At 34.5% G+C, this 14018-nt stretch overlaps 2 protein-coding genes across 3 annotated transcripts in view; one reads left to right on the forward strand and one right to left on the reverse strand.

The window, feature by feature from the left end:
- LOC136029354 (uncharacterized) overlaps window positions 1–14018 on the reverse strand; it is a 224757-nt gene that overhangs the window by 53872 nt on the left and 156867 nt on the right. The window lies entirely within an intron of this gene.
- LOC136028652 (1-phosphatidylinositol 4,5-bisphosphate phosphodiesterase-like) overlaps window positions 1–14018 on the forward strand; it is a 74791-nt gene that overhangs the window by 5956 nt on the left and 54817 nt on the right. The window contains exon 2 of the mRNA XM_065706477.1: window positions 6210–6296. Within this exon, the coding sequence (XP_065562549.1) occupies window positions 6210–6296 (87 nt within the window). The remainder of the gene's footprint in view (window positions 1–6209; window positions 6297–14018) is intronic.

Below are 14018 nucleotides of genomic sequence, written 5' to 3' on the forward strand. Positions count from 1 at the left end.
TACACGTTATGACGATTTTGTATTATTTTCTATAAAAGTGTTGTTTTGCCAGACATTGATTGTCCCCAAAGAAATAATCTAAAGGAGTTATAAATTTATACATTTTACTCTTCCCGCTGTCAAAATATAGCTAATCTAACCTCAATCTTGTTGAATAAATACCAAAAAAAATACATGGTTTCTTTAATATATAAATAAATATACCCTAAATTTTTAAAACAAATTTACATAAAATAATCAAAAACATTGAAATACAATTGGAAATTTAAAAATTGGTGAAAATAGTACCATCCCCTATGGGCAGGGAGTGACCGCTGTGGTGGTCGAAGTTCAGACCGGAAGACGCAGGATCCCGCTGCAGTGGGCAAGCCGGCGTAAGGGAAAAAATATAAAATGATAGTCTAATAATAATAGCTTTTCAAAACATAGATTCCGTCTTGCCTAAAAAATTAAATAAATAGGAAACAAATGAAACACACTGCTGAGATGAGCTGGAGACTGTCGGGACGGAGACTGAGAAAAAAATTAGGATAGAAAAATAGACCCACATCCCACCAAATATTAAGTTTTCTCCGGATCAAGACGTATGTGTAAGATGGTGTCTCGGTCTGGAGAGAACTCAATAGTTGGTGGGAGGATGGTCCATTTTTTCTATCCCACGGTTTTCAGCATGTGCACAGCGGTGTGTTTTCTAGTGTTTATTTATTTTTTGGCAAGGTGGAATTGATTTTTTAGAAAGTGCTTAATATTATACCATTATTTATATTTCTAGCCCTCGCACCGACTCCCCGCCACAGCGGGCAGCTCGCACCTTCCGGCTTGGCTGCTCCCAACCCACCAGGAGTGGCACTATTTCCAACTGTTTTTAAATGTCCTAGCTCTTTTAATGTTGTTGATTATTTTACGTAGACATCTTTCAAAATTTATAGGTATTTATTTATATTTTGAAGAAACCATGTATTTTGTTTTTTTATCTTTATTCAACAGATTAAGGTTAGGGTAGTTGTATTTCGAAAGCGAGAAGAGTAATATGTATCAATTTAAATTTCTATTCAGATCCTTTGTTTGCAGACCATCAATGTCTGGCAAAACAACAGTTTTAACAAAAATAGTTCAAAATCGTGATAAAATGTTTTCAAAAACTCAAAAATATCTATTATTGCTATAGTGTGTGTCAAGAGTCCTATGATAAAATAAAGACTATTACACCAGACATAAAACCCATACGGGGACTGGACGCGTTTAATATTAATGAACCAAACTCGTGGTTGATTATTGATTATTTATCTGAATCCATCAAAGAATGGTCTCAGGAGATCTTAAAGTTATTCACGGCCTGATCTCATCAAGAAAAAATTTCCGCAGCCGTTTTCCTCCACATCTCTTTCATTAGTGCAAATGCATTAGAAGACTTGCTTTGAATTGTACTGACTATATAATCTATAGGGCTTTTTTGATTCAAGTTCTCTTATAAATTTAACAAAGCAAAAATATGGCGGTGAACCAAAATTTCTACTTACGGCATACAGTCAAGGTACTAATAACCTTTATAGTTACATTCTATTGTATCTCAATCAAAACACAGCCGAAGAGTTATGCGTTGTCACTCAGTTTTTGACAATGAAATTACGATATATCTACCCATGAATAGCACTAAAGGTCATTTATTGCCACATGACACTGAAGAAACTACATGAAGACAGACATATATTTCCGTCCTAGGTAATTTAAAACCGTGACTTAGGAAGGCTATGCTCAAACATGGTATTGACAGAGACTTCTTTCATCTCATATCATAGCTTTGTTTAAATTTAACTGAAGGCATTGTTCAACTGCCAGAAACAGTTAAGTAGCAGACAAAGCCACATCGTTCACTCGTATGTACTCTAGTTTCCAAAAACAAAGGAAACGATTTTTAAAAGAAAACGACTTGTTCAATCAGGTGGTAGTTTCTTTTCATTTTTACCGCCAATAATCTCAGAACTTGTAAACAGTACTCTCTAGATGGCTGAACCCTACAAAATGACTCTAATGGAACTTGCTCTTTCACAAGAAGAGCACTCTGAGGAGATGTTTACTAAAATTATTAATAATGAGACAATTGGTGATGATGAAAAACTAATTTAGGTTCAAAATAACCTTCGACGTATCCAAAAGTGTAAACCCTACCGTGAAAAACGACTCAAAGTAAATGCCATTGACCAGTCTCAAAGTTCACTGCAGACACCACCACCGACAACACTGCAAAAACAGAAGGAAGACTTATCTAAAGCTTTATCAATTGTTGAAGACCTGTTTATCTAATCGATAATCTAAGAGACGTTATCGGTTTAAAAAAAAATATTATCAATGATAGAAGTGCTGAAAGCAGCATACATTTGAATCGTGCTATTTTTGCGAACAATCCACCTGGTTTCTCATCAGGCAATTGTATTAATCTTTATGCATCTTTCGTCGAGGCATCGATAGTTGGTGATATTAATTTCCCCCCCCCTGCGTGCTCTTGAACGAACAACCACTCACGAACAGACTCAAAACTACAAAATAAATTGCCTTCAATATATTTCAGTCAACACTTGGTATTCGGATCTCTGTCACTTAACATTAAGAAGTGAATTGGGCGATCCTCTAGAAATAACAAAGTGTTTGGCGTTCACTGCATGTCGTTTGCAACCCACTCAAATAGATCGGTAGTATAAATAATACTTTTGTTTGTTCAGATATTATATACTATGTTGCTATGCCCTACTGAGATGTTGGACGTAGGGCAACGTCCTATGCCCTACTGAGATGTTTCTGATTGGGTATGAATATTAACCGGACACTGATGCTAGCAATATACTTAGAGATGTGACAACTAAAGATTTACACTTGGTTGGGAAAATATATCACGAAATTTTTTGTATGCCTCAATAGCTGCTTCCCAATGGTAAGATTGATATAAAGCTGCAACTTGCTCTGTTCAATTTAATTTTTAAAAAAAAATATTTGGTACTGCATCTGATGTAACAGTATCTCTCACCTCGGCAATACTTCACGCAGGAAAACAACAGGTTATGAGCTTTGTTGCTTTGCCAATTGAGAAATAATGGGGTAATGGAAACAAAGCTCTCCCTCGGCATTCAATTATGAATCAATAAATTATTGCTATGCTTACACGTGCCTTCACCGATTCATCATTTATCAATGGCAAAATTCCTTCAAAACTTGCTATGGTTTTTGCAAAAAGTGCCAGTCCATAGGATCATGGACAAATTCTCTTCATAAAAATAAAATGTTTGGACCTTTATATCTTGTATGTAAAGTAAATGGAATTCCACTCTACAATTTATCCTTTGATAAAATCTACAGGACCTTATATGTATTAGCAATACAATCCTTAGATCGAGACTCACGCCTATTTCAAAATAGTATAACCGAAGAAATGTTTGTAAAACCTATGTTATCATTGTATTGAATTTGTCTGGTACTCAAGATTAGAATATTGTCCGAACATTTTGATCCGTACAGGACCAAATACAAATCCAATTGCAGATCCTGGAAGTTCCTCGACCATATTCAAAGCGTTAACAATACCCTTACCATTGTTAATAGTCGCCCATCAACTGTAAAATGGGGCAGTGGCCTTGCGTCTTTGAAACAGCAATGAATATTGAATTTACTTATTCTCTTGGACTCTCGTATGCTTTCTATATGCCTCACATCAAAAACTTTCTTGATCAAAGTGTAAAATCTATTCTTCAAAATCGGAAGCGAGTAAAGATTTATCAACCAAAAGCTGCAGTCTCCATGCACTATTATATTAAATTTTTCGATTATGCAGATATGCTTACAGTGAATTTCTCAGCATTTATGTTGAAAATCCTCGATTGAATGACTTTCTAGTTGAAAAGACTCTTTCTGATCCAAATAATATAAATTTGAGCGTACTAAAAGGGAAATTCTATAAAAGTAATATCCTTGATGTTGACACACTGAATCTTTTTCAATACTGAGGTGAGTGGACCTTAAGATCTAGCATGACACGTGTTGTTGACTTTCAAAACTTGTTTTTGCTGGATTATAAAGATCCAACGGATCCAAAACAAGTCACGTAAAATTACGTCATTTTCACTTGCAAATATTGGACCAAAATCAGTTTTTAACAAACGGGACCTCCCTGCTTGACTAATGGACTCTAAAAAGTCTTATTACGCAATATCCTTAGAAATCCTGAATTAAACAAACCCTATTATGTAACAGACGACATTAAACTAACCGTATGACATAACGAGCACCTTTATTCGTAAAAAATAATAACACCTGTCTTGAAGACATTTTTTTAAGGTGTTCTGGGATTCGAGAGGATAGGAAAGCGGTGAAAACGATGGAGAGGATGTAACTAATATTTTAACTTACCTTAAATTAGAATTATCAGCTTTGTAAAATCACATTTTTTTTGTCAGCAGAGCTTTAACTTTTGCCTTGGCTGGTCTTTTTTTTATTATAAAAACAGTATCGGGCTCTTGGCTAATGCCCTCCAATTTCTTTATTTACAGTTATTTCATCCCTTTATCTTTTTCGCCAGCTTGTCTTTTGTCATTATGAAATGCATAAAGCCGAACCTTTCTTTCCTTAACAAAGGCATTGCAAGAATTGATGGCCTCATCCGTGCCAAAATCCCCAAACTCAATCATCATAATTATCACCATAACTTATCAATTTTGTCACGTTTTGATATCCAATTTCACTTTTCTTCTAACCCTGTTTTTCTTTTTTCTTCATTTTGGATTTACATTACTTCAGATAATTTGTATATGGTCTTTAATTTAGCTGCCTTTATTGGTCTAATTTTAGATGATGATGCAGACTTTAGGTTTGTTAATTGTTCACATGGTGGGACTAAAATTTTCATTTTTTGGGTCTTGTCTCATTTGATATTCCAGGCTGTTGATTTTCATTCATTTTGAATTTAATACCAATGTCCTTTGGTTTAGCTGCCCTCATTCGCCTAGTCTTACAAGATGGTCCAGCATGTAGATTTGTTAATTGCTCAGGTGGTGGGAAAAAACTTCTTTTTAATCCAACAAATTACAATTTGAAGCACTTGTAGATTTCTGTTTTTGTCTCTACCTCTAGAAAACTTTTCATACTGATATGTATTTTCATACTGACTCTTTTCAAAGATATTTTTTTGTTGAACCAAACACTAATCGTCTACTAAACTTCAAACTTTTGGCTTTCTTTTTTAAGTTTTTTTTAATTGCTGTGATCCCTTAATAAAATACATTCAAATATTTTTCCAATTACTAGTGTTTACTTCTTGAAGCAATTTACTGTTTTTTCATGCTTCTGTCTTTAAAAAAGAATGTGATCATTGAAGCAAGTCCGATTTCTAACACCGATTTCTACCAAGCTTCAAACTTTAGGTTTTCTTTTTTATGGTTTTTGAATTACAGAGGGGTAGGGCATTGATTTTGGTCTAGTTTTACATGACGTCCAGTTTGTAGATCTGTTCATTGTTTAGATGTTGGGATAAAAATTTGTTTTTACTCCAACGAACTATCATTTATAACACTTTTAATTTTTTTTTTGGGGGGGGGGGGGACTCTTCTCATTTGATAGTCCAGGTGGCTGATCTCCAAACGTAAACTGCAGAGGGAATATGCGGTATAGCATTTGTACATAATCAAATTGGATTTAGTGTGCTGTATTCACTTTGGTTCTGTGTAATAAATAATATTTTCGATGCGTATTCTATGTAAGATATCAAGAAATTTTTAAACGTATGCCCTTCCCTCTTTTCAAATGCTTACAATTTTTGTTTGTCCAAAAATATTCATTTTGGACAAGATACTCGAGACAATTTCTTTGGTATATCTTGATTCATTTGAGTACTAATTGTTTTGGGCCAAACTTGACTATTGCGATTTCTGGCTTTACAAGGGCGGAATGTTAAAGCTTGGAAGCTGCTATTTATAAACTCGAGATTTAACGCGTAGCTGACTATTTTCCTGGTTTATAATTCTTCAAGGCAAAATAATAAAAATTGTATTCTACAGCTGAGCCCCCTGGAAATTTATACATACCTCCTCCCTTAGAAAAAAGTTACTATGGACCCCTAGCCCATTGTTTCTTGATTGAATGATAATCAATTAACCAATTCGTTCTTCTCTTGAAATCCTTAAATAGCTGTTCAGTTAACTGATAGCCACTCTTTAAATTTCTAGGAAAAGGACCAAACAGATATTGAACCAGCATCATTTTTCCAAGTGGACGAGTATGGTTTCTTCATACACTGGAAATCTGAAAGTCGAGTAAGATGATTTTATTCTAATGATATAATTGACTTAAAACTCAATTTTAAAACTGAGTTTCTTATGAAAAGATATTAGCATGATAAGGTTTGCATAATCTTACAATAAGAGAGATCTAATAGTAGGGATATCTTGATCAAAATTACATTGCTTATTTATAGTGTCAAAAGAACCCTGACAGAAATTTTTAGGTCTATCAAACCAGTAGCCGTAGAATAATAGGAGATGACTTATTTAAGTTGACATTCTGATTTGTAGTGATCTTTATAACTATCAAGTAAAGTGACTCTACTGCAAGGTTCCATTTTTTTCTGCTAAGCGGCTGTGTTTACCCAATCACGAGTAGTATGGCTGTGTATAATACAGAGATAAAACCTCACAGGCTATTTTAATGCTTTGTAATACTCTCTTAACCTCATTAGCATAATTATATTAGGAATAAATTAGAGCATATACTAGTTATGAAAAACCAACTCAGAAAAATTTCAAAATCATGTTTATATTTGAATTGAGGTCGTACTATTTAATATGCAAGTGTAAAAAATTTTGCATAGTGGTTCAGTGACATAATTTTTGTATATAAACTGCTTCTTAATGTGGTAATACTATCGATTTTGAAAGAGTTTTCAAAATTAACTAGCGATTTTCAGATGGAAGAAATTAAGGACTATATATGACTTACCTATTTTATTTTTCCTTTGAGTAATACAAAAATACAAATATTTCATAGATCAAATTCACATTTGAAAAAATTCGTTTATCCAATGTGCTTAACACAAATGCAACCATCAACTGAATACGTTTAAATTAATTGCCGGGTTTGAACTTTATTAATCTGTTTTGTCAATCTGAATGCCTTAGGTATATCATTTGTTATATATCTATCTATATATATAAAAATAAGTTGTCTGTCTGTGTGTATGTCTGTGGATCAGGTGACGTCATGTTTCTGTGTTGACTGACGTCATGAAATTAGTTGTCGTCATTTTTGCTTTGACGGTGACGTCATTCAAGATATTTAAGACATATATTCACGTAGAAATCTATTAATGTTTAAGTTTACAATGACTGATGAGCTTACCATGGCAAAAGCCGATGAAGATGCTCAAAGAGTCTATGCCAAAAAACTTGCTGCTGATAGAGAAAGTCAGAAAAGAAAGCGTGCCGAGGAATCAAAAGAACAGCAAGGAAACAGGCTTGAGGCTGATAGAGAAAGAAAGAACAGAAAGCGTGCCGAGGAATCAAAAGAACAGCAAGGAAACAGACTTGAGGCTGATAGAGAAAGAAAGAACAGAAAGCGTGCCGAAGAATCAAAAGAACAGCAAGGAAACAGGCTTGAGGCTGATAGAGAAAAAAAAGAACAGAAAGCGTGCCGAGGAACTACCAGAGCAACGCGGAAGCAGACTTGCTGCTAAAAGAGAAAGTGAAAAAAGAAGGCGTGCCGAGGAATTACAAGAACAGCAAGAAATCAGGCTTGCTGCTGATAGAGAAAGTAAGAAAAGAAAGCGTGCCGAGGAATCAGAGCAACCTGACAGTTATCGCCTGGCATTCAGGTACAACCCAGTCGATGATTATAGCTTGAGTAGATGTGTTCAAATCGGGACAATGTCTAAAATTTGTCCCTATTGCAAGGCCTTGAAATTCAATGGTGAAACAATGGGAATGTGTTGCGCCTCAGGAAAAAATTATAAAAATAATAAATGGCTAAGTGAAACAGCGATTCTCGCACCCAAAAATATAGACGTCCACGAAATCAACAATATTGTTTTGACCAAGATTCGAGACCAGGCAGTCCTTTACAAGTCAGTCGACACAGTTTTGGAACCAAATGAAGCGGTTAATTATCCATCTGAATTTTTAAATTCCATAGATCTTTCAGGGTTTCCACCACACGTGCTACAACTAAAAATAGGCGTACCAATAATACTTTTAAGAAATATAAACCGACCAAAGCTTTGCAATGGCACTCGACTTGCCGTAAAAAAACAATGGAAAACCTAATAGAGGCCACAATCTTGACAGGGCCTTTTGAGGGTGAGGCTGTTCTTATTCCTCGCATTCCCATGATTCCAACGGATCTGCCTTTTCAATTTAAAAGATTGCAATTCCCTATTCGATTAGCATTTGCAATCACCATTAACAAAGCTCAAGATCAATCATTAGAAAAATGTGGTATAGATCTTAATACTGATTGTTTTTCCCATGGACAATTGTACGTTGCATGTTCGAGGGTCGGTAAACCTGACAATCTATTTATATGCAGCGACAATTGGACAGCGAAGAATGTTGTATATTCGCAAGTTTTACGCAGTTAATTTGTATTGTATCTATCTATCTATCTATCTATATAAAAACGAGTTGTGTGTATGCATGTTTGTTTGTTTGTAAAAAGAGCGTTTGCATATGATGTCATTATTAGTACATACGGCTTTGTATATGCACAGACAATGGGAAAGCCAAGAATGTTGTATATTCGCAATTTTTACGTAGTTTAACTCCTGCAGACGAAATGAATGCTTGCCTAAAAAATTCTAATTTATGGGCACACGTAAAAATATTAAAATTAACTACAAATATGTGTGTCCGATTGCAAAACGATGACTCTGGTCAAACAGTAGACTCAATTTCAGGACGTATACAACTACCTGCTGATTTCTGTAATTTAGTGACGTCCAAAAATGAATTTATTGAAAAAGTATTTCCGAATATTCTAAAAAATTATAAAAATAATAAATGGCTAAGTGAAAGAGCGATTCTCGCACCCAAAAATATAGACGTCCACGAAATCAACAATATTGTTTTGATGTCAAAAATGAATTGATTGAAAAAGTATTTCCGAATATTCTAAAAAATTATAAAAATAATAAATGGCTAAGTGAAAGAGCGATTCTCGCACCAAAAAATATAGACGTCCACGAAATCAACAATATTGTTTTGACCAAGATTCGAGACCAGGCAGTCCTTTACAAGTCAGTCGACACAGTTTTGGAACCAAATGAAGCGGTTAATTATCCATCTGAATTTTTAAATTCCATAGATCCTTCAGGGTTTCCACCACACGTGCTACAACTAAAAATAGGCGTACCAATAATACTTTTAAGAAATATCAACCCACCAAAGCTTTGCAATGGCACGCGACTTGCCGTAAAAAAAAAACAATGGAAAACTTAATAGAGGCCACAATCTTGACAGGGCCTTATGAGGGTGAGGCTGTTCTTATTCCTCGGATTCCCATGATTCCAACGGATCTGCTTTTTCAATTTAAAAGATTGCAATTCCCAATTCGATTAGTATTTGCAATCACCATTAACAAAGCTCAAGGTCAATCATTAGAAAAATGTGGTATAGATCTTAATACTGATTGTTTTTCCCATGGACAATTGTACGTTGCATGTTCGAGGGTCGGTAAACCTGACAATGTATTTATATGCAGCGACAATTGGACAGCGAAGACTGTTGTATATTCGCAAGTTTTACGCAGTTAATTTGTATTGTATCTATCTATCTATCTATCTCTATAAAAACGAGTTGTGTGGATGCATGTTTGTTTGTTTGTAAAAAGAGCGTTTGCATATGACGTCATTATTAGTACATACGGCTTTGTATATGCACAGATAATGGGAAAGCCAAGAATGTTGTTTATTCGCAATTTTTACGTAGTTTGAAACACATATATAAATCTATCTATATTCACAGGTGGGACACAGGGACACAACTACAATGGCGCATAACTAATATGGCGCGTAACGACTTACGCGCGCGGGGGGGCTTGGGGGGGGCCCGAAGCGCCCCACCAACTAGGTGTTGGGGTGGCGCGAAGCGCCACCCCAACAGCTAGTATATATATATATATATATATATATATATATATATATATATATATATATATATATATATATATATATATATATATATATATATCTATATATATAATATCTATATATATCTATATATATATATCTATATATATATATCTATATATATAAAAATAAGTTGTCTGTGTGTGGATCTGTGGATCAGGTGACGTCATGTTTGTTCGCATATGACGTCTGAATTATTTCACACTAATACAAAAGAAGAAAAAAACTAAAAAAGGTAAAAACTACAAAAAAACTAAAAAGAAAAAAAAACTAAAAAAACTAAAAAAAGGTAAAAATCTAATAACTAAAAAAAAACTGAAAAAAATAAAAAAAGGCAAAAACTACAAAAAAAATAAAAACTAATAAAAAAACTAAAAAAGCTAAAAAACTAAAAAAACTAAAAAAAACTAAAAAAAGGTAAAAAACTAAAAAAAAACTAAAAACTACGAAAAATAAAAGAGAAAAAGAAAACTAAAAAAATATGAATAAATATATATAAAAATAAGTTGTTTGTGGGTTATGTCTGTCTGTCTGTCTGTCGAGTGACGTCGTGTTTGTCCGCATATGACGTCTGAATTATTTCACACTAATACAAAAGAAGAAAAAAAACTAAAAAAGGTAAAAACTACAAAAAAAACTAAAAAGAAAAAAAACTAAAAAAGCTAAAAAACTAAAAAAACTAAAAAAGGTAAAAAACTAAAAACTAAAAAAAACTGAAAAAACTAAAAAAAGGCAAAAACTAAAAAAAAACTAAAAACTAATAAAAAAACTAAAAAAGCTAAAAAACTAAAAAAACCAAAAAAACTAAAAAAAGGTAAAAAACAAAAAAAACTAAAAACTAAAAAAGAAAAAACTAAAAAAAAGGAAAAAACTGAAAAATAAGAGAAAAAGAAAACTAAAAAAATATTAATAAATATAAAAAATATAAATATAAATATAATATAAATTAGCAATCAACAAAGCACCGAGACACAAATGACGACCGGGACACAGGGAGTATAAATGACGACCAGGACATAAGTAAAAAAAAAAACTAAAAAAACTAAAAAAATGGTAAAAACTACAAAAAAACTAAAAACTAATAAAAAAACTAAAAAATCTAAAAATCTAAATAAACTAAAAAAGAAAAAAAAAAAAAAAGGAAAAAAATAAAGGAGAAAAACAAAACTAAAAAACGAATGTATATACAGACCGGGACACCGGGATACAAATGACGACCGGGACACAGGGAATATAAATGACGACCGGGACACAGGGACACAACTACCTTGGGGACGCCGGGGGGCACAGGGGGATATAAATGACGACCGGGACACCGGGACACAAGGAATATAAATGACGCCCGGGACACTCAAAGAGAAATCACAGACTGGAACACCGGGACACAAATGACGACCGGGGACACAGGGAATATAAATGACGACCGGGACACAGGGACATAACTACAAAGGGGACGCCGGGGTGCACAGGGGGATATATAAATGACGATGGCGACTCAGGGAATGGTCGATTAGCAATCACCATCAACAAAGCTCAAGGGCAATCATTAGAATCATGAGGTATAGATCTGAATACGGATTGTTTTCCCATGGACCATTATATGTTGCATGTTCAAGAGTCGGTAAACCTGACAATCTATTTATATGCACAGGCAATGGGACAGCAAAGAATGTTGTATATTCGCAAGTTTTACGTAGTTAAAAACATATATATATATATATATATATATATATATATATATATATATATATATATATATATATATATATATATATATATATCTATCTATATTCACAGGTGGGACATAGGGACACAACTACAATGGCGCGTAACTAATATGGCGCGTAACGACTTACGCGCGCGGGGGGGCTTGGGGGGGGCGCGAAGTGCCCCCACCAACTAGGTGTTGGGGTGGCGCGAAGCGCCTCCCCAACAGCTAGTATATATATATATATATATATATATATATATATATATATATATATATATATATATATATATATATATACATATATATTGAATTTTAATCGATTGAACTTGGCGGCACGACTATGGTTTTTAGTTAGTTAAACATAGATTAACTAACTACAGAAACACAAACAAAAACACACACACACAAACAACACACAGAAACACAAACATACACACATACACACATACACACACACACACAGAAACACACACACACAGAAACACACACACAAAGAAACACCCACAGAAAAACACACAGAAACACACACAGAAGCACACACAGAAACACAAACAGAAACACAGACAGAAACACACACAGAAACACACACAGAAACACACACAGAAACCCACACAGAAGCACACACAGAAACACACACAGAAACACACACAGAAACACACACAGAAACACACACAGAAAAACACACAGAAACACACACAGAAACACACACACAAACACACACACAATCACACACACAAACACACACAGAAACACACACAGAAACACAAATAGAAACACAAACTGAAACACAAACAGAAACAGAAACACACACACAGAAACACAAACAGAAACACACACAGAAACACAAACAGAAACACAAACAGAAACACAAACAGAAACACAAACAGAAACACAGCCAGAAACACAAACAGAAACACAAACAGAATCACAAACAGAAACAGAAACACAAACAGAAACACAAACAGAAACACAAACAGAAACACACTCAGAAACACACAGAGAAACACACACAGAAACACACACAGAAACACATACAGAAACACACACAGAAACACACACAGAAACACACACAGAAACACAAACAGAAACACAAACAGAAACACAAACAGAAACACAAACAGAAACACATACAGAAACACACACGGAAACACAAACACAATCAGAAACACAAACAGAAACACAAAAGAAATACAATTAGAAACACAAACAGAAACAGAAACAGAAACAGAAACAGAAACAGAAACAGAAACAGAAACACAAACAGAAACACAAACAGAAACACAAACAGAAACACCCACAGAAACACAAACAGAAACAGAAACACAAACAGAAACACAAATAAAAACACAAACACACACATATACACACACATACATACACACAGAAACTATGTTAGAAACTATATACACCCCAACTATGTCAATGGAAATTTTCCCGTCTCAACCAAATGCCTTTGAAGAACAGGGTTTACCAAGGGATGGTTGTGCTTGACTTGACCTGCTCAGTCCCAATACTAATAAACTATTGAAAGATGTATATAGAGAGGCGAATTAAAGTTCCCCTAATATTCAAACATATAGGTTGGAGGATAGTTCTGCTCAGCCAAGTGCCTTCAAACAGGGTGTGGTTGTCAGTTTTGATCAACCAGATGCTTTTAAAGAGCAGGGTGTATCAGAGGATGAGTTTGTTTGGATTGACCTGCTCAGTCCAAATACTCGTAAATTTTTAGGGGATCGCTCTAGAGAGTTGATTGTATCTCCCCCAGCATGTCAATGGACATTACCCCATCTCATCCAAGTACCTTTGAAGAGCAAATTATGCCAGAGAATAATTTTGACTGGGCTGACCGCCTCAGTCCATATTCTCTCGAACATATGCTGAGTGAATTGGGTGATTTAAACCAAGCCCCAACCCACTTATAGATATACAGGTCGAAGAAGGGCATTGTGGTAGTGGTCTGGTAGAGGAAACCTCTGCAACGCCCGCTGTATTGCCAGAATTTTATTTGTCAAACTCTGCCTTGCACATGTATATCTTTATATGGCCACATTTGGAGATCTGTTGAATACACTGATAGCGATGTATATTATCACATATTCAAGTGACATAGTACACTCCTCTGCAGACAAGATTTGAGTCCTTCTTGAAACG

The sequence above is a fragment of the Artemia franciscana genome, chromosome 7, assembly GCF_032884065.1.
Source record: "Artemia franciscana chromosome 7, ASM3288406v1, whole genome shotgun sequence".
NCBI classification, from domain to species: domain Eukaryota; kingdom Metazoa; phylum Arthropoda; class Branchiopoda; order Anostraca; family Artemiidae; genus Artemia; species Artemia franciscana.